This window comes from Myotis nattereri (genome assembly GCF_964212035.1).
Source record: "Myotis nattereri genome assembly, chromosome: X".
Lineage (NCBI taxonomy): Eukaryota > Metazoa > Chordata > Mammalia > Chiroptera > Vespertilionidae > Myotis > Myotis nattereri.
This window is the reverse complement of record NC_138078.1, coordinates 39,258,153-39,284,816: the sequence shown is the minus strand read 5'-3', so window position 1 is coordinate 39,284,816 and position 26,664 is coordinate 39,258,153. Positions and strand designations below refer to the sequence as shown.

The 26,664-nt window shown below is 38.4% G+C and overlaps 1 protein-coding gene across 1 annotated transcript in view; it reads right to left on the bottom strand.

Moving 5' to 3' along the window:
- Positions 1–26,664, bottom strand: part of ATRX (ATRX chromatin remodeler) — a 274,911-nt gene that overhangs the window by 92,982 nt on the left and 155,265 nt on the right. Inside the window, exons 21-23 of the mRNA XM_081080786.1 lie at positions 26,210–26,347; positions 23,638–23,813; positions 21,496–21,613 (exon numbers count right to left, since the gene is read on the bottom strand). Of these exons, the coding sequence (XP_080936912.1) occupies positions 21,496–21,613; positions 23,638–23,813; positions 26,210–26,347 (432 nt within the window). The remainder of the gene's footprint in view (positions 1–21,495; positions 21,614–23,637; positions 23,814–26,209; positions 26,348–26,664) is intronic.

The window sequence follows — 26,664 nt, the reverse complement described above, 5'->3', positions numbered from 1 at the left end:
AACTATGCTTTTACAGAGACTATCATTTCCCCATTGTATAATCTCTCATTTGTCATACACCAATTCACCAAGGAAAACACACAGAAATCTCTCACATTTCTGCACACTAATAGCCAATGATCAAAAAGAGAAATTAAGAAAAGGATGTCATATGTAATTGTATCAAAAAGAACAAACTAACTAGGAATAAATTTATTCAGTGAGGTGAAAAACATATACTCTGAAAACTCTAAGACATTGAAAAAAATAAATTAAAGAGGGACACAAATAAATGGAAGGAAATAGTGTTCATGTATTGGAAACATCAATATTAAAATGTATATACTACCCAAAGCAATCTAATGACTCAATGCAATCACTACCTAATTCCAATGATATTGTTTACAGAACTAGAAGAAAACCTAAAATTTATATAAAATCACAGAAGACCCCAAACAGAAAGCAATCGTGTGGTGTGTTTTTTAAAATTTTAATATTTTAGTTCTGTTTACTGGGATGACATTGACTTTAAAAAATTTTAACTGTTCAAAGTATCACATATGTCTCCTTTTTATCTGCATTGACCCCATCCAGCCCACGCCTGCCCCCTGCCCCAGGCCTTCATCATACTATAGTTTGTATCCATGGATTATGCATATATGCATCCCAGTTCTTAAGTTAATCTCTTCTGACCCACCCCATCTTCCCTCTTAGATTCCACAGTGTGTTCCATGCTCCTATGTCTCTGGATCTATTTTGTTCAACTGTTTATTTTGTTCATTAGATTCCACATATAAATGCAATCATGTGACACTTGTCTTTCTCTGACTGGCTTATTTCAATTGGCATAATACTCCCCAGATCCCTCCATACTGTCTCAAAAGGTAAGAGGTCCTTCTTTTTTACTGCTGCATTGTACTCCATGGTGTAAATGTAGATCTTTTTTTATCCATTCATCTGCTGATAAGCACTTGGACTGATTCTAGATCTTAGTTATTGTAAATTGCTCTGCTATGAACATAGGGATACATATATTCTATTTGATTGGTATTTGAGGATTCCTAGGATATATTCCAAGAAGTGGGATCACTGGGTCAAATGGCAGTTCCATATTTGATTTTTTTAGGAACCTCTATATTGTTTTCCATAATGGCTACACCAGTCTGCATTCCCACCAGCAGTGTACTAGGGTTCCCTTTTCTCCATATCCTCACCAGCACTTGTCATTTGTAGATTTCTTAATGGTAGCCATTCTAAAAGGTGTGAAGTAATAACCTATTGTTGTTTTTATTTGCATCTCTCTGACTTTGAACATTTTTTTGTATTTCTCTTGTCCATCTGTATGTCCACTTTGCATAAGTATCTATTTAGGTACTTTGCCCATTTTTTAATTGGACTGTTTGTCTTCCTTTTATTACTTTGTATGAGCTTCTAATATATTTTGGATATTAACACTTTATCAGATGTATCACTGCCAAATATGATCACCCATACAATGGGCTTTTTATTATGTTGAGGTATGATTACTTTATTCCCACTTTGTAGAGAGTTTTAATCAAAAAGGGGTGTTGGATTTTGTTCAATGCTTTTTCTGCATCTTTTGATATGATCATGTGATTTTTATCTTTCAATTTGTTTATGTGATGTATCATATTTATTGATTTGTGAATATTGTACAAGCCTTGCATTGCTTGAATGACTCCCACTGGGTCATGGTGTATGACCGTTGTAATATACTGCTGGATCCAATTTACTAATATTTTGTTGAGGATTTTAGCATCTATGTTCATCAAGGATATTGACCTATAATTCTCTTTCTTTGTAGTGTCTTTACCTGGCTTTGGAATTAGGATCATGCTGGCCTCATAAAAAGAGCTTGGAAGTGTTCCTTGCTCTTGGGATTTTATGAAAAGTTTTAGGATATGTATTAGTTCTTCTTTGAATGTTTGGTAATACTCCCCTGGAGAAGCCGTCCAGACCAGGGCTTTTTGTTTGCTGGGTTGTTGTTTTTTAAATAACTGTTTCAATTTCAGTTGTTATTGGCCTATTCAGGTTTTCTGATTCTTTTTTATTCATTTTTAGAAGACTGTATTTTTCTAGAAGTTTGTCCATATTACCCATGTTGTCCAACTTGTTAACATAGAGTTTGTTCACAGTATTTTCTTACAGTCCTTTATATTTCTTTGGGGTCAATTGTTACTTCATTGATTTCACTTCTGATTTTATTAATTTAGGTCCTCTCCCTTTGTTTCATGATGAATCTGCCTAAAGGTTCATCATCTTGTTTATCTTTTCAAAGAACCAGCTCTTGGTTTCACTGATTTTTTTTTTGCATTGTTTTTTTTAGTCCCTATGTCATTTATTTCCACTGTAATCTTTACTATTTATTTCCTTTTACTTACTTGGGGCTTTTCTTGTTGTTCTCTATTTCTTTAAGTTGTAAGGCTAGATAGTTTATTAATAATTTTTCTTATTTTCTGAGGCAGGCCTGTAGCGCTAAGACCTTCCCTCTCAGGAATGCTTTTGCTGTGTCCAAGAGATCATGGGTTGTTGTCATTATTTCTTCAAATAGGTTTTTAGTATCTTGCTCCCGCTCTTCTACTGGCATCCCCATAATGTAAATATTGGTATGCTTGAAGTTGTCCCAGAGGCTCCTTACACTAGCTTCATATTTTTGGAGTCTTTTTCCTTTTTGCTCTTCTGGTTGGGTGTTTTTTGCTTTCTCATATTTTAAGTTGTTGATTTGATTCCCAGAATCCTCTACTCTACTGTTCAATCCTTGTATATTATTCTTTGTCAGTCAGTGTTTGCTTAATTTCTGACTGGTCATTTTTCATTTTGGGGGCATTCTTACAAAGATCCTTGAAAGTCTCACTAAGTCCTTGGAAGTCACAAGAAGATTCTTGAGTAACCTTGTAACTGTGGTTTTGAATTCTATATCCAGTAGTTTGCTTTCTTCCATTTCTTTCATTTCCTCATTTGGCTACATCCCTGTGTTTGTTTATATGCATTGGGTAGAGCTGCTATGTCTCCTTTAGTAGAGTGGCCTTGTGTAGTAGGTGTCCTATAGAGCCCAGTGGCTTAGCCTACCCAGTCACCTGAGCTGGGCACTCTAGGTGTGCCCCTTTGTGGGCTCTTTGCACAGTCTTACTGTAGTTGAGACTTGAATGGCATTGGTGTCCCTGGGAGGAATTGACCTCCAGGCCAATTGGCTGTGGGGACTAGCTGCTACTACAGTGGGAGAGCTGCTATGCAGGACAACCCTATGGAGCAGGACTTGCTTCAGTGGGACTTTGGTCCTCACTGAGTCTGCCCCATGAGTGTGTAGCTTATGATGTGTAGAGTTATAATTTCGTATGATCTGACACTGACCACTGGGTGCACTGGCTCTTGGGTCTTCAGGGAGCTACAGAGAGATCTGCAGATTCGTCCTGTTTGTATTCAGTTTGGAAGTGCCCATGTGAGGCCAAGCTGTGAAGCAAGGCAGCCTGGTGCTGGTGCCAGGTCTTGGGCCTTTTATTAATAGGTTTGGGGCTCCCTGACCCAGCTGTAGCTTGTTTGAGAAAGTTTTGCAAGGTCTGAAGCCTGAACAATGACAGGCCACCCATATGCAGAAGCCACTGCACATAGGTTGGAAGGAGCTGCAAATTAGACAGGACAGGGTCTCAGGGAATCACCAGTGCAGAGCAAAGAGAAATGGCTGCCAGTCATCCCTGCCACAGGTGAGGTTCCAGGATAGGAATAATGACGCCTGCGAGCACCTTCGACTGGGAGATATCCACCCCAAAGTTCCTGCCCCAATGCCAGGCAATCCAGTTCCTCCTTGTATGTGTCTGTGTTCCCCAGAGCCTCACCCTGCCACTGGAGCTCAGAGGAAGCAGGACCTTGTAAGTTCAGTTTGTGTGCTAGGTCTTTGAGAGGATCAGCTATGTCTCCAGCAGCCTCTGTGTCACTAAGCCCCAATCCCCACTGGTTTTTGCAGCCCATAATTACAGGTACTACTTTTCCCAGCTCTGGGAGCCTGAGCTGGGGGTCTAATGTGAGGCTGGGACCCCTTGCTCCTCACAGGGAGCCTCTGCAGAGACAATCTCCCTACCAATTACAAAAACGTTACACTTGAGTTTCAGTCCAACCTGTTCCATGCCTCTGCCCCTCCTACCAGTTTCAATGTGCTTTCTTCTTTACTTCTCTAGTTGTAGGACTTCCATTCAGCCAGCTTTCAGGCCATTATGGATGATGGGTGTTCTGTATCTTAGTTGTAATTTTGATGTGGTTGTGGCAGACGGCGAGTACAAGCAGTTACCTATGCCACCATCTTTGTTCTCTGCCTGCTATCATTTCAAAATTCTTGAAATGTAGGACTTGTTTTGTTTCCTAACATGGGATACAGTCTATCTTTGAGAATGACCCATATGTATTTGATAAGAATGTATATTCTGCAGCCTTGGGGTGCAATGTTCTGTAAATGTCAATTAAATCCATCTGATATCTGATTCAGTGTGTCATTTAGTTAGAGTCACTGTTTCCTCATTTATTTTCAGTCTGGAAGATCTGTGCAGTAAAATCAGTGGTGTTAAAGTCTCCTAATATGACTGTATTGCTGTAGATCTCTCCCTTAAAGTCCTCCAGAATTTGTACTATATATTTTGGTGCTCCGATATTGGGTGCATATATGTTTACCAGGGTTATATCTATCTCTTTAGTGTGACCTTTATTGTCTCTTGTTATGGCCTTCATTTTGAAGTCTCTTTTGTCAGATATGAGTATTGCTATCCCAGATTTCCATTTCCATTTGAAGGGAAAATTTTTTCCCATCCCTTCACTTTCATCCTGTGTGAGTGTTTTGTTCTAAGGTGGGTCTCTTGAAGACATCATATATTTGGGTCATATTTTTCTATCCATTCAGTTACTCTATGTCTCTTGATTGGAGTATTTAATCCATATACATTTAAGGTTATTATTGATAGGTATTTATTGCCATTTTAATTCTTTAAGCCTATGTTTATCTCTATATATTTATTATTATTACAGCAGTCCTTTTAGCCCCCCCCCCCCCCACCCCGCATGCTGTTTCTTAGTGATAAACTCCTTTAACCTTTTCTTGTCTGGGAAGCTCTTTAGTTCAGAATTGATTTTTGAATGATAGCCTTACTGGTTAAAGTTTGTTTTCAGATCCTTTGTTTTCATTACCTTGAATACTTAATGCCATTCTCTTCTGGCTGTAGAGTTTCTGATTAAAAATCAGCTAACAGACCTTTGGGAGCTCCTTTGTGGGTAACAAATTGTTGTTGTTTTTTCTTACTGCCTTTCAGATTCTCTGTCTTTAATTTTTGGCATTTTAATTATGACGTGTCTGGGTGTGGGCCTGTTTGGGTTCTTCTTGCTTGGGACTCTCTGTGCCTCATGAACTTGTGTGACTTTTTCCTTCACCAGGTTAGAGACATTTTTTTGCTATTATTACTTCAAACAGATTCTCTATCCCTTCCTATTCCTTCCCCGTCTGGTACTCCTAAGATGTGCATATTGTCATGTTTCATGGCCACAGCTCCCTTAACCTGTCCTCCTTTTTTTTTCAAATATATTTTATTGACCCTTTCCAGAGAGGAAATGAGAGGGATACAGAGCCAGAAACATCAATGAGAAACATCGATTCAGCTGCCTCTTGCACGCCCCCTACTGGGGATGTGCCCACAACCCAGGTACATGCCCTTGACCGGAATCGAACCTGGGACCCTTCAGTTGGCAGGCAGATGCTCTATCCGCTGAGTCAAACCGGTTAGAGCTATCCTCCTACATTTTAATTGTTTTTTTTCTTTTTAGTTTCTCTGATTTTTTTTCTACCCTCTCTTCTAATTCACTGATTCAATCCCCAGCTTCCCCTAATCTCCTATGTATTCCTTCTAGTGTATCATTCATTTGTGCCATATCATTCTTCATTTCTGACAGGTCATTTTTCATCATTTCTATATATTTTCTCATGCTGTTGAGCATCCGCGTAATCATTAGTCTAAATTTTATATCTGATTAATTTCTTATCTTCATTATATTTATCTCTTCTTCTGGAGAATTATCTTATTCTTTCACATGTGGCTTTTTTGTCTCCCCATTTTGGCTGCCTGTTTGGGTTTGTGTCTATATATTAGGTAGATCTGCTACAACTCCCAGTATCTGGTGCAGGACAGTGTCAGACACTGTTTGTGACTGGTCCTGAGTACCTTTTGAAGCTATCAGCAATTCACAGCTTTTGGCTCCCTCTTCTGGGGCTGGTGCCTTCGGAAAGGACCAAGATATTTACCCAGGTGTGCTTTTCCTAGCTCCGGGTAAATAAGATTAGGCAAAGACGCAAAGCCTCCAGAGATCTGCCTCTACCTGCAGGCTGATTGTCATTCTCATTCTTAAATCATCTCAGGCTATAGACCACAGCAAAGCATAGACTCCACTGGGTAGGATGAGAGGTTTTCCAACAGAGTGGGGCAATTGCTTCCTTCACCACCACCCCCACCTGGATGGCTGTGAAAGATGTCCTCTGTGGTATGGGGGAATGACTCAGCACAGGAAACCAGGCAGCTTCCTTCCAAGCTCTAAACCCAAAGCACCCCCCTCCAACCATGGAGTTTCCTCACACAGTACCATTCCACTCTACCCTCCTTCTGCTGGAGCCCAAGGTGATTGGCTGCACATGAAATTTTGTGTTTTGGCCCTTTAAGAAGGTGCCTGCATCTCCAGCTGTCTCTCCCTTGCAGACAGTAGCCCAGCTGCTTTTCACAGCCAGAAGCTATGTGAGCACCTTTTTCAGTCCTGGTGCTCTGTGGTGGGGAGCCCTGCTTGGGGTTTAGACCCCAAAATTCTCAGTGAGAAACCTCCACACCTGAGATATCCCTCCAGAACTTTAGCTGCTGCCTTTGGGAGCCCAGCCAGCCCTCTTTCACATTCGCATTTCCTACCCGTCTCTATACAGTCTCCACTTTCCATTCTTGGTTATCAGGTTTCTCTCCAGATAGTCTTCAGTGGATTATACAGGATAATTTTTCTGTATTTCAGTTGTAATTCCAGTTTGGTCCTTGGGTAGTGTCAGTGTAACTTCCACTTACTCTGCCACCATTTTGGGATGACATTGGTTAATAAAATTATATAGGCTTGAAGTGTATAAGTCTATAATACAACATCTGTATATTGCATTCTATTTAGTACCTAAAGTCAAATCTCCTTACATCACCATATATTTGACCCTTTTACGACTTCTCCCTCACCCCCCTTTCTCTCTGGTAACCACCATACTGTTATCTGTGCCTGTGAGTTTTTATTTGTCTTGCTTGTTCATTGCTTTCATTTTTACATCCTTCGAGTGAAATTATATGGTTCTTGACATTCCTTCTGACTTATTTTACTTAGCATGATAGTCTCATGACCCATCTATATCGCCACAGATTGTATTATTTCAACTTTTCTTATGGCACATAGCATTCCATAATATATATGTATCACATATTCTCAGTTCAATCTTCTATTGAAGGACGCTTTAGTTGTTTCCATATCTTGGCCAGCATGGATAATGCTGCAATGAACACATGGGTACGTATATCTTCATGAATAAATGTGTTGAAATTTTTTGGGTGTATATCCAGAAGAGGAGTGACTTTGTCATGTGGTAACCTCTATTCTTAATTTTTTGAGGAACTGAAATACTGTTTTCCCTAGAGGCTATATCAGTTTACATTCCCACCAGAAGTGAATGAGGGTTCCTTTGTCTCCATACAATCTCCAACATTTTATATTACTTGTCTTGTTGATAATGGCCATTCTAACAGGTGTGAGGTCATATCTCATTGTACTTTTGATTTGCATTTCCCTAACAGCAAGTGAAGTTGAGCATCTTTCCACATATCTGTTGGAGTTTGTATGTCTTCTTCAAAGAAGTGTCTATTCAGGTTCTCAGCCCATTTTTAATTGAAATGTTCAGGATTTTTTTGACCTAGCCAGTGTTGCTCAGTTGGTTGAGGATGGACCCATGCACCAAGAAGTTGCCAGTTCAGTTTCCAGCTAGGGCACAAGCCCAGGTTATTGATTTGATCCCCAATAGGGGGCAGGCAAGTGGCAGCCAATTAATGTTTTTCTCTCATCAATGTTTCTCTCTCTCACACCCTTCTCCCTCTCCCTTCCTATCTAAGAATCAATTAAAAACATATTTTTAAAAATTGTATCATCTCAATAGATGCTAAATAAACACCTGACATGATAAAACATCCATTTATAATTAAAACACTCAATAAAATGGGTATAGAAGGAAAGTACCTCAACATAATAAAGATCACATATGACAAACCCTTAGTCAATATCATACTCAATGGTGAAACACTCAAAACTTTTCTCCTAAGATCAGAAAAAAGACAAGAATGTTTATTTTCACTCTTATTCAACAGGCAAGAGAAAGAAAAAAATCAGCATCCAAGTTGGGAATAAAGAAGTAAAACTGTCACTTTTTGAAGACAATGTAATTCTTTATATAGAAAATTCTAAAGACACCAAAAAACTATTAGAAAGAATAAAAATACAGTAAAGTTGAGGACAGAAAATCAATGTTCAAAAATCTACTGTAGGGAAGTTCCAAGATGGCTACAGACAAGCGAGGAGCTGTGCCCACTTACAACAACCCCAAACCGGATGTACAGCTATATTACAGAACAATCAACCTAAAAAAAAAAATTGAAAACTAGCTGACCTGAAATATTATAACCAAGGAGCACAGAAGAAGCTACATAGAGACTGGTAGGAAGTGCAAAGAAGAAGGGAGAGACCCCTCACACAGTTATGGCGACATATGAGAGGCTGAAGGAAGACCATGGCTGCAGAACTCCTGTTCCCTACAAGCCTGGGGTCTCAACCCCACAGAGGGCTCCCCAGCTCAAAACAACAGATATGGAAAGAGGATGCATGGCATATAGCGGTGGGAGTCAGTGGAAATTTGGTCCGCCTAGAACAGCCGTGGGCAAACTACGGCCCGCGGGCCGGACCCGGCCCGTTTGAAATGAATAAAACTATTGAAAAAAAAGACCGTACCCTTTTACGTAATGATGTTTACTTTGAATTTATATTAGTTCACACAAACACTCCATCCATACTTTTGTTCCGGCCCTCCGGTCCAGTTTAAGAACCCATTGTGGCCCTCGAGTCAAAAAGTTTGCCAACCCCTGGCCTAGAAGATTTCAACTACACCCTCCCAGAGAAAGAGCACTCCTAAATTTACAGTACTAGCCTGGGAAGTTCACTCTGGACTCTGACTGCTGGAGAGTCCACGCTGCTGTAATCGGATCTTTGAGAGAGTTCTGCGGGCTGTACCAGCAGTGATTTCTAGGGAGGCCCTTGGCAGAGATATAGACAGTGACTAACCCAGCCGTGGGCAAACTACGGCCCGCGGGCCGGATCCGGCCCGTTTGAAATGAATAAAACTAAAAAAAAAAAAAAGACCATACCCTTTTATGTAATGATATTTACTTTGAATTTATATTAGTTCACACAAACACTCCATCCATGCTTTTGTTCCGGCCCTCCGGTCCAGTTTAAGAACCCATTATGGCCCTCAGGTCAAAAAGTTTGCCCACCCCTGGACTAAACTGTGTGGCTTGGGAAAAAGGACCAGTCTCCCCAACCTCCACCCCACAGTGAACAACCCTATACCCCCCTATTGAGCTGTTCAGACACTCAACCTGTCCCTTCCTGGTGGGTTTGATGGTGCAGGAAAATTGGCCCTGTCCTGCTGGGTTTGGCAGCATGGCCCAGCTGAACTTTTAGCCCCGTCCTGCTGGGTTCACAACCCGAGTAGGGCAGACAATTTCAGCCCTGCACTGGTGAGAGCAGCCACATGGAAGTGCCACACAGGGCTGACTTTCAGTCCATACTCCTTGGTTTGGCAGTGGGGGGGAGAGGGGGGGGTGGGGGGGGAGGAGACAGGGAGCTGCAAAAATCTGGGATTTTTGGACTGTGTCTCATGGGGAGGCTTCTGTCTGGGAACCAGATGGGCAACTACTGGACCGTGTGCCTGCATTGTGGAGAGGCAAATCCAGGTTCCCTTGTGAGTTCAGCCCATGCTACACAAGGAAGGAGAAGTGCCTATGCCCATCCTAGAGTTTGTGGGAACCATGCCAAAAGGGAGACTGTTTGGATCAGCCCTGCAAAGTCCCAGATAGCACCCAATGAGAGCAGTTCCATGTAGGGAAGGGAGGATGGCTCAGAGTAGGGACATTCAAAGTGTGAGTCCCTTGGGGGGGGGGGGGGGCGCTACTATCTGGGACTGGGATAAAGAGCTTAGCCCCCTCTTGTGGGCTGGGCCAACGTCATCCTCAAGTGAAGAGTGATTGTATCTATCCCCTAAGCACAGAGAAGTTGAACTTGCTCCTGCAGAGGGGACAGCTGGCTGTACCCAATCTGAACTTGTAAATGAGCCTCTCCACCCCGCCCCCCCCCAGATGGAAATATAATTGGAGGCTCTAGCAGAAACTAAGAGGTTTAGCTTTGAAATTGGGGTGCTTTCTCCTCATTGAGTGCCTCATTGCATGATCCCCCAATATGGGACCCATTAGGCCATTCTCGGTGAAACTAGGCTCATCCTACAACCTCTCTTTGGAAGGCTCTGGAGGAAAACGAAATGACCTCAGCAAGTGGCAGAGTAGCCCACAGCTGGAGGCGAATGTCAGAGAGCCTCAGTCTTTTTACAGAACTACCCCTAGCTCTAAGATAGAAGAAATAGAAGAAGCTTGCCCTTTTACACAGAATGGCCACTCCCACGCACACTCAGTCCAGTAGATACAGACACAAAAAAATGAATAGCATGTTAGCCACAAACAAGTAGCCCAAGAAGGGTTACATTCAACATCCGACAGCAACCTGTGCCTGAATTACTAGGTATACCAGTTAATAATATGGATTTTTTTCAATAGATGGAGTTACGCATATGTTGATACACAGACAGTCCTTGGGTTATATCGGACTCAACGTATGTCGTTTCATGATAATGTCACCATCTCCCATTTACTTATATTAAAAAAAGTTCCATCATTTTGATGTAGGTACATATGCGCTTTAGGTTTCTTATTATTTACTTACCACAAGTAAAAGCCAAGAATTGTTAACTTTCTTTTAAATTTTTTTACTGTTTCACTTCATTACGGCTGTGTATGTGCTCCATGTGAGTGACGTAGGTGTTTCTGTAGGTGGGTTACAACTTATGCATTATGTCGCACCATAGGAACAAATCTCCGACGTAACATGAGGACCTACTGTACATGCAATTTGATATGTATTCTATTTTGTTGTATTGACAGCAAGCTTCAAAACTTCTTATGTCAAATTTGCTGAAGGTGTTAACATCATAGATATTTTTATGCTTAAAAATGTCAAATTTCGTGCCAAAAAAGAGCATTTGCGGGACGTTTTAATTCATTACTTTACTTTGAAGAAAAAGTTATCGTATACTTCGGGAAGCTTATGGTGAGTACCCATCTCAAAATACTTGTGAACGCTGGTTTAAATGCTTTAAAAGTGATGATTCCGATGTGAAACACAAAGAACATCCAAGTCAACCGAAAAAGTTTGAAGACCAACAATTACAAGCACTATTGGATGAAGATGCGTGTCAAACTCAAAAACAACTTACAGAAAGATTAAACGTTGCTCAGCAAACAATTTCTGATTGTTTACAAGCAATGGGAAAGATTTTAAAGGAAGGAAAATGGGTGCCACATCAACTGAACGAAAGACAAACGGAAAAATGAAAAGTCATCAGTAAAATGTTGCCTCAAAGGCACAAAAGAAAGTCTTTTTTGCATCGAATTGTGACTGGTGATGAAAAGTGGATTTATTTTGAGAATCCCAAATGCACAAAATCATGGGTTGATCCAGGTCAACCATCAACATCGACTGCAAGGCCAAATCGTTTAGGAAAGAGGACAATGCTCTGCGTTTGGTGGCATCAGGAAGGCGTGGTGTATTATGCGTTTCTAAAACCAGGTGAAACCGTTAATACTGATCGCTACTGACAACAAATAATCAATCTGAACCACGCTTTGATTGTGAAACGACCAGAATGGGCCAGAACACGCAGCAAAGTAATTGTGCTTCATGATAACGCACCATCACACACTTCAAAACCAGTTAAAGACACGTTAAAAGATCTTGCCTGGGAAGTATTAACCCACCCGCCGTATTCACCAGACCTTGCTCCTTCAGATTACCACTTGTTCTGATCAATGGCACACGCACTTTCTGAGTAGCACTTCAAAACATACAAAGAAATGGAAAATTGTGTCTCTGAATGGTTTGCCTCAAAACAAGAAAAGTTCTATTGGGACAGTATCCACAAATTTCCTGAAAGATGGGGGAAACATGTACCTAGAGATGGACGTTACTTTAAATATAGCACTTTTGACATTTCTCTTGAAATTATCATGTTCTCTTTGATTACAAAATCCACAGTATTAACCGGTAGACCTATTACACCTAGTGGACCCAGATCCAACATAAATAGTGGTGGGCTTCAGACCACACCAAAGCTCAACTCAACCAGCCACATAAGCTGCATACCAAAAGGGGGATTACAGCAGGCACCAGACCCTGCTGGGAACAACCCAACCTCAGGGGGACAGCCGTGCACAATGTCACATACACAGTGATCAAGGTTTACCCTTATGGTCACCCAGCCTGTAGGGTTAACCACATTCAAGATGCAACTACAATAGAGGGTGCACATAACCCACAAAAAGCTTTCCTGGAGCACGGAGCTCAGATTATCTGCAAGATTGTGCCACTGAGCCCAAAAAGACAGCTCAAGATTGGACCTGCACAGCAATTTTCATGCCATCGTCAGGAGCAAGCCTCAAAGTCAGCCAGCAATAGGGTTGACCCCACCCACAAATGGGGCAAAAGCAATCAAGACCCAATTACAACAGGAGGGCCTACGTAACCACACAAGAAACATTTCTAAAGCACCCATCTAAGGAAATCAAGGAGAATGCAGCACTGGGTCCCACAGGACACCTACTATGTAAGAATCTACAACGAAGAATGAGAGCCACAGCAGTTCTATCTAATACATAGAAAAAAAACCACAGACAGCCAAAATGGGGAGACAAAGAAAGAGGCCCCATATTAAAGAACTGGAGGAACCTCCAGGAAAAAAGCTAAATAAAATGGAGGCAAGCAATTTATCAGACATGGCGTTCAAAGCAACAGTTATATGGATGCTCAAGGAACTTAGTAAGAAGAACAACAGCATGAAAAATGACTTATAAGCCATGAAGAAGAACCATTAGGAAATAAAGACACTAAGAATACAATGGAAAGAATAAAAAGTAAGTTGGATGAGGCAGAGGACTGAATCAGCAATTTGGTAGACAAGGTAGAAATAAAAACACCCAATCAGAGCAGTAAAAAGAAAAAAGAATGTCTCTTTTCAATGTCCTATAGTTTTCCAAGTACAGGTCTTTTACCTCCTTAGTTAAGTTTTTTCCTAGGTATCTTAATTTTTTGTTGCAGCAGTAAATGGGGTTGTGTGTTTTTTTAGTTTCTCTTTCTGTGAGTTCATTATTGGTGTATAAAAAAGCCATAGATTTCTGGGTGTTAATTTTGTATCCAGCTACATTGCCGAATTCATTTATTAAATCTAGAATTTTTTTTTCATGGAGACTTTAGGGTTCTCTATGTATAATATCATGTCATCTGCAAATAATGACAGGAACCCTTGTCATTTACATGGAATAAAAAAAGACCCCAAATAGCCACAGCAATCCTGAGAAAGAACAACAAAGTTGGTGGAATCACAATACCAGATATCAAGCTATATTACAAAACTACTGTTCTAAAAACTGCCTGGTACTGACATAATAAGAGACATATAGGGCAATGAAACAGAACAGAGAACCCAGAAAAAAGGAACCCTAGTGTACTGTAGGTGGGAATGCAGACTGGTGCAGTCATTGTGGAAAGTTTCCTCAAAAAATTAAAAATGGAACTCCCATTTGACCCAGTAATCCCACTTCTAGGAATATATCCCAAGAAAACAGAAACACCAATCAAAAAGGATATATGCACTCCTATATTCATAGCAGCACAATTTACAATAGCTAAGATTTGGAAAGAGGCTAAGTGCCCATCAGCAGACGAATGGATTAAAAAACTGTGGTACATCTACACAATGGAATACTATGCTGCTGTAAAAAAGAAAAGAACTTGCCCTATCTGGTTTTGCTCAGTGGATAGAGCGTTGGCCTGCAGTCTGAAGGGTCCCAGATTTGATTCCCGCCAAGGGTACATGCCCGGGTTGCGGGCTCAATCCTCAGTAGGGAGAGTGCAGGAGGCAGCCGATCAATGATTCCCTCTCATCATTGAGGTTTCTATCTCTCTCTCCCTTTCGCTTCTTCTCTGAAATCAATAAAAATATATTAAAAATTAAATAAAATTTTTAAAAAAGAAAGAACTCTTACCATTCGCAACAGCATGAACAGACATGGAGAGCATTATGCTAAGCAAAATAAGCCAGTCAGAAAAAGATAAATATCACATGATCCACATGATCTCATTTATTTGTGTAATATAATGAACATCATAAACTGATGAACAAAAATAGATCCAGAGACATTGAAGCATTGAACAGACTACCAAACCTCAGAGGGAAGGCAGGAGGGGGGGGGATAAGAGATCAACCAAAAGACTTATATGCATGCATATAAGCATAAACAATGGACACAGACAGTAGGGAGGTGAGGGCATGTGCGGGGGGGGGGGGGGGGGGGGAGTGGCAGCGGCTGGGGAGATCAATGGGGGGAAAAAGACATATGTAGTATTTTAAACAATAAAGAATTTAAATCTAAAAAATAGTAAAAATAAATAAGTAAAACATTAAAAAACTGCATTTCTGTTATGCGCTAAAAAATAAATAAAACAAATAAAACTGCATTTCTGATATATAGTGAGAAAAAGAAGAATAAAAAAGAATGAGGATAGTTTAAGTGAACTTTGGGACAACATGAAACATAAGAACATCCACATCAAGGTCTCAAAAAATACTAAAGGTATTGATAAAACAAGAGGATATAACCCTTGTAAACATAGAAGCCACTAAATATATAAAGAAAATCTTGGTGGACTTTAATGGAGAGATCGATAATAATACATTCAAAATAGGAGATTTTAACACACCACAATCATCACTGGATAGATGTTTCAGATAAAATATCAACAAGGAAATAGTGACCTTAAACAATACACTAGATAGGACACATTCAAGTGATATTTAGAGAACATTTCATCTTCTCAAGTGCACATGGAACATTCTCATAGACCACATGTTATGACACAAAATAAGTCTTAACAAATTCAAGAAGATTGAAATCATATCAAGCATATTCTTGGTTCACAATAGCATGAAACGAGAAATTAAATATAACAAACTCAAAATCATTTAAACACATGGAGGCTAAACAGCATGTTATTAAACAATGAATGGATTACCACAAGATCAAAGAAGAAAAAAATTACCTGGAAATAAACGAATATGAACACACAACAAACAAAAATCTATGGGACATAGGGAAAGCAGTCCTGAGAGGGGAGTTCATAGCATGACAGGCCTACCTCAAGAAACAAGAAAAATCTCAAATAAACAATCTAACCCCATACCTAAAAGAACTAGGAAAAGAACAAACAAAGCCCAATGAAAGAAGATGGAAGGAAATAATTAAGATCAGAGAAGAAATAAATTACATAAAGACTAAAAAACAATACAATAGATCAATGAAAACAAGACCTGGTTCTTTGAAAAGCTAAACTAGATTGATGAACCATTAGCCAGACTCATCAAAAACAAAGAAGGACCCAAATAAATAAAATCAGATATGATATAGGAGAAGTAACAACTGACATCACAGACATACAAAGGATTGTAAGAAAATACTATGAACAACTATATGCCAACAAGTTGGACAACCTGGGTGAAATGGATAAATTCTTACAAACATACAATTTTCTAAAACTGAATCAGGAAGAATCAGAAAACCTGAATAGACCAATTGCAACTAATGAAATCGAAGCAGTAATAAAAAAAAAAACTCCCAGCAAACAAAAGTCCTGCACCAGATGGCTTCACAGGTGAATTTTAATAACCATTCAAAGAAGAACTAACACCTATCCTACTCAAACTATTTGTCCACTCTGGATATTTCACACATATGAAATGAAACAACTTATGTCATTTCTGACCAGCTTCTTTAACTTAATGTATGTTTTCTAGGTTGATCTATCTTGTAGCATGTATCAGCAATTTGTTCCTTTTGATTGCCAAACAATGTTCTATTACATGCATATACTACCTTAGTTTATCCATCTTAATGAACATATAGGTTATTTCTCGGTCTTGACTATAAAGAATAATGCTGCTATGAACACTCATGTCCAAATCTTTGTGTGCAAGCATATTTTCATTTCTATTGGGTATATACCTACAAATGTAATTACTGGATCATATGGTAACTCCATACTTAACTTTTCAAGGAACTGCCAAATTGTGTTTCACATCAGTTACACTATTTGACATTCCAAACCAGCAACACATAAGGGTTTCAATATCTCTACACCTCACACTTATTATTTTCCATTTTAATATTATAGCCATCCCAGTGAGTAATGAAGCAGTATCTCATTGTGGTTTTGATTTACATTTCCCTGATGGCCAGTGAGGTTGAGCATCATTTACAGCAGTGATTCTCAAGCTGAGAGTATACCAAAATCACCTGCAGGGCATACAAAAATACAGATGCTTGAGCCATACTCCATGTCCACTGAATCAATCTCTCAAGGGTGGCACTTGGACCCATGAATTTTTTAGAGACAAAAGCATGTTACTGCTCTCCATTTATAACAGTACAATTCAGTGCCATTAATATAATTACAATGTTGTGCAACCATCACCATTCTCTAAGATTTTTCGTCATCCTAAATAGAAAGAGAAACTCTACCCATTCAAAATAACTATGAGACCCAGCTGGCGGGGCTCAGTGGTTGAGCATCAACCTATGAACCAGGAGGTCATGGTTCGATTCCCCGTCAGGGCACATGCCCAGGGCTGGATCCCCCCCCCCCCGGGGGGGGCGTGAAGAAGGCAGCCAATCAATGATTCTCATTATTGATGCTTCTCTCTCTCTCTCTCTCTCTCTCTCTCTCTCTCTCTCTCTCTCTCTCCCCTTCCTCTCTGAAATCAACAAAAAAACAATTAAAAAAAAGAAAAACAAAATAATTATGAATTCTCTCTTCTCCCAGCCCCTAGTAACAATTCTACCTTCTACCTCTATAAATCTTACTACTCTAGGTATCTCTAAGTGGAATTATATAGTATTTATCCTTTTGTATCTAGCATATTCCACTGCTAAGCATTATGTCTTCAGGATCCATTCATGCTGTAACCTGTCAGAATTTGCTTACTTTTTTTTTTTTTTTTAAATTTTTTTTTTTATATTTTATTGATTTTTTACAGAGAGGAAGGGAGAGAGATAGAGAGTCAGAAACATCGATGAGAGAGAAACATCGACCAGCCGCCTCCTGCACATCCCCCACCGAGGATGTGCCCGCAACCCAGGTACATGCCCTTGACCGGAATCGAACCTGGGACCTTTCAGTCCGCAGGCCGACGCTCTATCCACTGAGCCAAACCGGTTTCGGCAATTTGCTTACTTTTTAAGACTAAATTATATTCCATTGTGCATATGTATACACACACACATCACATCACACTTTGTTCCATTATTTTGGGTATATACCTAGAAGTGGAATTGCTGGATCATATGGTGAATCTATGTTTTACTATGAGGAACTGCCACGCTGCTTTTTGCACAGCAGCTGCACCATTTTACATTCCCACTAGCAATGCACCAGGTTCTAATTTATCCACATCCATTCCAATACTTGATACTTTTCTTTTTCTTATTCTTCTTATAGTAGTCATCCTATCAGGTGTAAAATGTATCTCATGGTTTTGATTTGCATTTCTCTAATAATTAATAATGTTATATATATATGGCATCATTTCATGTGCTTCTCAGCCATTTGTATATCTTATTTGGAAAAATAACTGTTGAAGTCCTTTGCCCATTTTTAATTCGGTTGTTTGGGATTTTTGTTGATGAGTTGTAGGAGGCTCTTTATATATTCTGGATATTAATCCCTTATCAAATACATGATTTATAAATATCTTTCCCATTGTGTGGATTGTAATTTCACATAATCCACACCTGTATGCTTTACAATATTGTATAGATTTTAATTTCCTTTAAATTAATTAAAAGTCAGTCTCTTATGACATTAATTCTGCAAATATTACAAATTCTCACAACTAAAATTAACATCAAACCATTGCTAGTATTAGAAGCATAATTTAAGTGAACTTCTTAAAATTAAGTAGAGTCTAAAAGGAGTCAAGTAGAAAACCAAAATAATTTTTAGAATATATAACAGAAATGTAAGTGAAACAGGTGGGTGACATTTCAGGAGAAATAATGTAATAATGGTTTGTAGTGAGAATATAACTCATTTGGCCTTTCATGGAAGTTTTATCAAAGGGGCTATTAACTCAAGTTATTATACTTTAAGAAAATAAAATGTCATATTTAGTATGAGGGAAACCCCGGGCATTTTCATAATTGAAAGATTCATGGAATCAAATTGTTATTTAACAATCATACAATTCAGAGCTTTGAAGCTTTGGCAATTAGTGATTTAGATATTTACTCCTATAAATTAAAATCACAAGAAATCAGGCTACTTTAATTCTTAAATATTGCATTGCTTTCAAAATAATACATTTTAACATCTATATATGAGCTATTAACATTTTGCTACTGGCTATTAAAGACAACTGATTCTCTAATATTTGAAAACAACACTTTCCCTAAAAAGAAAATTTTAAATGGAAAAAATATTAAATTAAATGGCCAAATTTAGCACCCTTTATCACTCAGAAATTAGTAAAAGAACATCTCCCTTTCTTAAACTACAAGGTAACTCTCTCCTTAGGATGTCTATATTTGGTTACTTAATTATGTCTACAACTTCTATCATTTAAAACAGTATGGGACAGAGCCTAGAGATAGAACCTAGCAAGAGAACATGGCAAAAGATCCTGGACAGAACCTGGCTACAGAACTTGGCTGGAGAACCTAGACAGAACATGGCAGGAGAACCTGGATAGAACCTGGTCACAGAACCTGGCCTCAGAACCTAGCGACTGAACCTGGCTGGAGAACCTAGCGAGAGAACATGGCTACAGAACCTGGCAAGAGAACCTAAACGGAACCTGGCAAAAGATCCTGGACAGAACCTGGCTACAGAACTTGGCTGGAGAACCTAGACAGAACATGGCAGGAGAACCTGGACAGAACCTGGCTACAGAACTTGGCTGGAGAACCTAGAGAGAACCTGGCTGAAGAACCTAGAGACAGAACCTGGCTACAGAACCTGGACAGAACATGGCAAGAGAACCTGACTAGAACCTGGTGACTGAACTTGGCTGGAGAACCTAGAGAGAACCTGGCTGAAGAACCTACAGACAGAACCTGGCTACAGAACCTGGATAGAACATGGCAAAAGAACCTGACTAGAACCTGGTGACTGAACCTGGCTGGAGAACCTGGACAGAACCTGGATGGAGAACCTAGCGAGGGAACATGGCTACAGAACCTGGCTGGAGAACCTAGCAAGAGAACATGGACACAGAACCTGACTGGAGATCCTAGATAGAACCAGGCGAGAGAACCCAACCATGCTGGTCAACTGAACGCTGCCTCCGTGTCAGTCCTTCTTCGCCAACTCCGTACACACCTTTGGGGACCCCGGACCTGCTGGGGTTGGACTCCAGCATCCCATGACCTCCTGTCTCTTGTCTAAAGGAACTCTCCACTTTTCCACACCTTATCTTTTCTTCATAGTCCTTACCACCATCTGAAATTGTTTTATCTGTCACTAGAAAGTAAGCTTCATGGGGGCTTTATCTTTCTTATTCACTGCTAAATTATCAGCCAATACTATGGTTGGCATATAGTAAGTGGCATATAGTAGGTGCTCAGTAAACAAAATAAATAATTACTAATATTTATTGGAAAAAAATAAAAATAAAACAGTATGGTATAGCCCTAGCTTGTTTGGCTCAGTGGATAGAGCGTGGGCCTGTGGACTGAAGGGTCCCAAATTAGATTCTGGTCAAGGGCACAGGCCTGGGTTGTGGGTTTGATCCCGGGGGGGGGGGGGGCACGCGGGGGGCAACCAATCAATGATTCTCTCTCATCATTCATGTTTCTATCTCTCTCTTCCTCTCCCTCTCTTAAATCAATAAAAAAAATTTAAAAAAAAAATAAACCAGTATGGTATAATAAATCTTACAGCTTCTGATTGATATACAAAGGAAAACATGTGCTTTATTAGAAGTGATTTTCTTCCAAAAGTCAACAAGAAAACTGTTTTTAAAATATAGCAAAAAAGAAGTTATATAAAATACTAACATTCAAATCCTATTTTCCCCAAAGCAGAACAACTCTTATAGACCATCAGCATTATTTTACTCTGTAAAATGCACTGCTGTTACAAACAGAATCACATTAACTATTAATATAAAGTATCATTTTAATATGTGGGCACACATTTCCACCTTCCATTATTTTTTAATAAATTATTGTATCCACAACGACTGAAGGGATCCTACCAAACTGTATCCCCTAAAAAAATCTGACACATCACTTGGGGAAAGGTATCAGAATAAAGTGACCAATAAGAAATCCCATTTCAGGACAGAGACTAGGTTTTGTTCTGTGAACAGTGACAACCTTGGGCACAGCCACAGACACACACATATACAAGTTTATTGATGACAAAATGATACCTACTCATGGTATTTTGAAAAGCCCATAGAAAAGAATAAGAAATAAACTAAAAGTTCATCATAATGAAATCACCCAGAAAACAATTTCTGTTAACATTTTGGCATATTTTAGGCATTTACGTGTATTTTTTTATAACAGTGGGAGCATAATATATGCTCTGCCTTGTATTTTGCCACTTCCTTTCCTTCAACCATTGTCAATGTGATAACTAAGAAATGATTTCATGGCTTTTATTTACATGCTTTTTATTATTAATGTGGTTGAATGTTTTTTAATAATATACTAGAATTATATATATTTTCTTTTATGAATTTATTCACATTTATAAATTTTCTGAAATAAAAGCTTTATACAAATTAAAGGTATTAGTCATATATGCTGTGTATATTCTTTCAGCTGTTTATTCTACACTGATTTTATTTTGACAAGTTTAGTGTTTTTTAATTAAAAATATTTTTTACCTTTACAAAATAAGCATACCAATTTTATTCAATTGCAAAATTGAAAAAAAGAACTGACACAGTAAAATTACCAAGACAGAATTCTACAGAAAACAATGTATTTAAAGGAAAGATAAAAACAATAAACCAACAGTGTTTGTTACCTGTTAAGTGATCTAAGTAGTACTGATAGAGCTTGCACTGAATAGGAGTCATTCTTACAGCTAACACATATTCATGTTTTGGAGGCAAGAACTTTGTTAATGCTGTATAATCTTTCCTCTGTAATTAACAAGAGAATGAAAATTAGTTAACCTAAATATATAACAGGAATTAAGTGCTCTAAGAATTATCACTGCTTGCAACTAAAAGATACACACACACAAATAGATACCAAACATATAACAAAACATCTTCTTAAACAGATTTACCCACTTAAATCACACAAAATGATTCCCATATGAGTGCAATATGATGCACTGGTAAAAAGATACTGCAACACAAGTTTTAAATGGAAGTGGTCATATTACCAAGTAAGCAATTTAGGTTTTCAAATGGTCTCCTTCCTCTCTCTCTGTTTCTCTCTCTCTCTCTCTCTCTCTCTCTCTCTCTGTCTATCTATCTATCTATATATATATATATATATATATATATATATATATATATATATACACACACACACACACACACACTAGAGGCCCACACTAGAGGCCCAAAAAGTTGTGCACTGGCGGGGGAAGGGGGGTGTCCCTCAGCCCGACCTGTGCCCTCTCAGGAGATAACCACCTGCTGGCTTAGGCCTGCTCCCCGGGTCGCAGATGGCAGGCCCAGATGACGGCTGGCAGCAGGGCGGATCGCGCTGCCGCCCACCCCGCCGCCCCAGGTCGTACACAGCAGGCCCAGCTGGCGGCTGGGTGGGCGGTGGCAGATCGTGCCGCTGCCTGGGGTTGCACACTGCAGGCCCAGCTGGCGGCTGGCAGCGGATTGCGCTGTCCCACCCTGCCTGCAGTATACAAATTTAACGGCCATCTTTGTTGGGTTAATTTGCATACTCTTCTGATTGGCTGATGGGCATAGTGAAGGTACGGTAAATTACCATCTTTGTCTTTTATTAGTGTAGAGATATATATATATATATATATATAATAAAAGCATAATATGCTAATTAGACCAGATGGCTGAACAGCTCAACCATCCAGACGACCTTCCAAATGAAACCGGGGCTGCGAGGGCCGAGCCCCTTGCACAAATTGTGTGCATTGGGCCTCTAGTATATATATAAGAGAAGAGAAAAAAGGAGAGTAGGGGATGTAATAGGTAGTGCTAGCAAAAAGACTTGCTTTAATCATACAGTAAAATTGATGAATCAAAGTCTGATGAACTCTGAATTGTGCTTTGTGTAAGATGTGCAAAATGCCAGAGAATAATGCATAACTCATGGGGCAATCTTTGCCCAATTGAGAAATCAAGCCACATATAAGCATTCTTGAAACCAATTATTGGAATAGAAAAGAAAGAACACTAATATGCAAGATACACATGACTACCTAATCCAGGAAAAAAAAACAAAAACAAAAAAACACTGTATAGGTAGCAGCAACACAGAAACAGAGTACTTGCTAGTACCTGTGGCCAACAAGAACAGGATGACTTTGCCTTATATGATGGTAGCATACCATCATATAAGTATACTCAGGCATAAGGATGGCCTGTTTCATTTGTTACATCTTTGTGGCTACCATTAGTATCTAGTATTAAAAGAAAAAAGTGCAGATGTTGAAATCTATTAACTGCTGGCTCAGTCTCTATAGAGTTATCTACTCATTAATATAGGTTCATTGAAAATGTATATATAAACAACAATACTAGACCTTCAGGTTTTTGTACTTGACAATAATAAAACTGTTCCTTCAGAATTACATTTAAAATGACATTTCTCGTAAATCATAAATGCCTTTACTACAACCGTTTCAAATAAATGATGTTTAGAATACTATAGATTTAGAATGAGCACAGAAATTTCTTAATCATAATAGCTGTGTTCTTTTTACATAGTCCCTATCTTAAGGATAAGGGATCTAAACATTTACATATTCAAATATGAAGATGTACACTAGGCAAATCAATAATGGAACTTTTTAAAAAGTCAATGTTGCATACACTTTTAAAGACAATGCAAGGAGGTTTAACTGTAAACTATATACTGAAAAAGGGGGAAAACAAAATAAAATTTAAATTCAGAAAACAATTTAGGATTGCAATATAATGAAGTAATAAAATTTTGTTACTATGGAATGTATTTGTACCTGAACACATCCAGCTAACATCTCATAGAGAATGTGAGCACGTTTTTTCATCACTCTGACATCTACCATGGTAGAATCTGCACACTGACCATTTTGGATTGGATTTATAAATCGATTTCTGAACTCCTTAATGGAGCCAAGCAAATTTTCCTTGATAAAGTTAACCATGCAATGATCTAAAAGAGAAGACATTAGTTTATTAACAACAATAATGAAAAAAAGGTCTCAGAAAAATTTTCAAATAAGATGCTTATATCAAAATATGTATGCCATGGAAGGATTAGAATTAATCTACAAAGAAAGAACACCAAACTGAAGATAGATTAAACATTGGTTATAAGTCTGATCTAGAACTAGATTTCCTAAACCAGATGAGAAATTCAAATAAAAACCAGCCCTGGCAAGTGTTGTTCAATTGTTAGAGCATTGGTTCATGCCCCAAAGGGTTGTAGGTTCGATTTCCAGTCAAGGGCAAGTACCTGGGTTGCAGGTTTGATCCCCAACCCTGTTTGGGATAGGTCAGGAGTCAACCAATTAATGTGTCTCTCTCACATCAATGTCTCTCTCTCGCTTTCTCTCTCCCCCCCTCCATTACACTGTCTCTTTTATTATAACTCAGTACTCTTTATATGTGAGTATAAAACAAGTATTCTATTAATTTTAACCAAGATTTTATGATCAACAAGAGTACATTAGGAAAAAATAACACATAGAGACTGGCCAGCATGGCTCAGTGATTGAGCATTAATCAATGAACCAGGAGGTCACAGTTCAATATCCAGTCAGGATGCATGCCTGGGTTGCTGACTCAATCCCCAGTGTGGGGCATATAGGAGGAAGCCAATCAATGATTATCTCTCATCATTGATGTTTCTCTTTCTCTCTCTCTCTCTCTCTCTCTCTCTCTCTCTCTCTCTCTCTGAAATCAATAAAATATATTTTAAAAAAACATAGATACTGAATCAAAATAATAAAATCAGGTAATAAGCTACTATATCAAATTTTATATTACTGCTTTAGTTCTAGAAGTCTTTAACAGAATTATCAGTTACCCCATACAAATCAGACCACAATGAGAAACAGCGTTTGTATTAGTATGGTAAGAGAAAAGAAGGAAACTAGAACACATAAAAATAAATTGAAATAATGACATGTATTAAAAATAATAAAAAGTTAAATTACTATCTATAATAATAAAAGCATAATATGGTAATTAGATCGGATAGTGGGACAACCTTCCGGACGAAGCCAGGGCTGCGAGGGTCAAGCTCCTCGCACAAATTTCGTGCATCAGGCCTCTAGTAAATACACTAAACGAATGAAAACAACATAAAAAAAACAAAATGCTACTACAGTGGATTATAATAAAAAATTTCAATTTGTTACTTGCTAAATAACAAACTAGTGTTCCCTTTTCAGCGTCGTTACAAAAATTAAAATGAGGAAAATTCACAAGTCATATCCCTGTATTCACATCATCTATCCTCCCCCACCACAAACTCTATGCTGACATGGATTCAACACAGCTCCCCTTGCCCATCTTCACCTTCCTAAAATTTCCATACCTCGCATTTCTTTTCAATTTCATATCAGGACCTCACCCAAAACTGGATATATTTGTTACAGTATCTCCTGAATAGTCACAAATGCATCTGTGCTTTTAAAGCAAGCATGTCAAACTCTCGGCCTGCAAGCCGCATACAGCCCACAATGAATATTTTAGCAGCCCAGCCAATATAACAGTATGTAAGAAATGTTTTAATAAAAATTTTGTAACTTAATTTTTACAATATCCTGTTACACATAATTATTAATAACGAGCTACAACATTTACTAATGACTGATTACTATAATCGTGTTGCGTTCATTTCCCTTATGCGCCTTATGCAAAGGCACACCATTTCTCTCCACTGATGCTAGCAGCAAATATTTTAGGATCCAATTGCCACGTTATTAGTCTTAGACTGACTTGTTTGGTGTGTGCAATAGGAAATATTTCGCTTTCGAAGAACAAGAAAAATAGGTTTATTTGTGTTACACATATTAATTTGTGCAGTTATTCAGTGTCTGGTAAGTTAATGTTCAAAAAAAAATGTTAATTTTTATTAAAATGTTCTATTATTTTATGTCAACGATTACTCATTTATTTCAGCCCTTTGTAATCAGTATGTCTCTATTGAAATAAACCTACATTTCTATGACAATTGAAGCTTTTGTGTTTTTGCAACTCACATAAACTTAAACCTTGTTTGGCCCATGTTAGCATTTGAGTTTGACATGCTTGTTTTAAAGAAATAATTAAAACTTCTGATACTGTTTATATATTTCAAATTCTCTATTTATAGTTGAAGGCTCGCAATGGCATAACACTTAACTGTGGTTTACCGGTCATATTTATAAAGCATTACATTTGAAATGTAAGGTATTCTCTCACAGTAGACTAAGATGAACCTATATAGTTCATGGTCAGAGAATATACTAGTAAAACAGAAGGTGAATGGCAAAGAGGAAAAGCTAATACTCTATAGATTATTAGAAGTGGTGTTCCTGTTAAAATAATCCTCACACTCACACTCAATTAGATTATTTTGAAGTGGTGTTCCTGTTAAAATAATCCTCCTCCTTGATCGTATAGAATTCATAGCTTTTGAAACAGCAGATGCTTCATTTTTTAGAATATGGCCTTCATCACAAACAACAAAGTCAGGGCCTACAAAAATGTAAAGAAAAACAATATTTAATTAATATATAACAAAGTGTAATCAATTTAAGTAAATAAAGTTAATTCTTTTACAGACCTGCTGATGTAGGAAGATAAACATCATTCTTATAAGAATAGTTATATTTTATCTGCTGTTGGATTGGGTTCATGTGGCATAAACTAGTGTTAATTATATCTTAATAGCAGAGTATTAAAATACTAGTATAATGTTACTCAAAATTAGGCAACAATAAAAATAATCACAAGGGTGAAAAGATCCCACCAATAGATTTGAAGTATTTGAAAAAACAAATCTTTTTTACAAG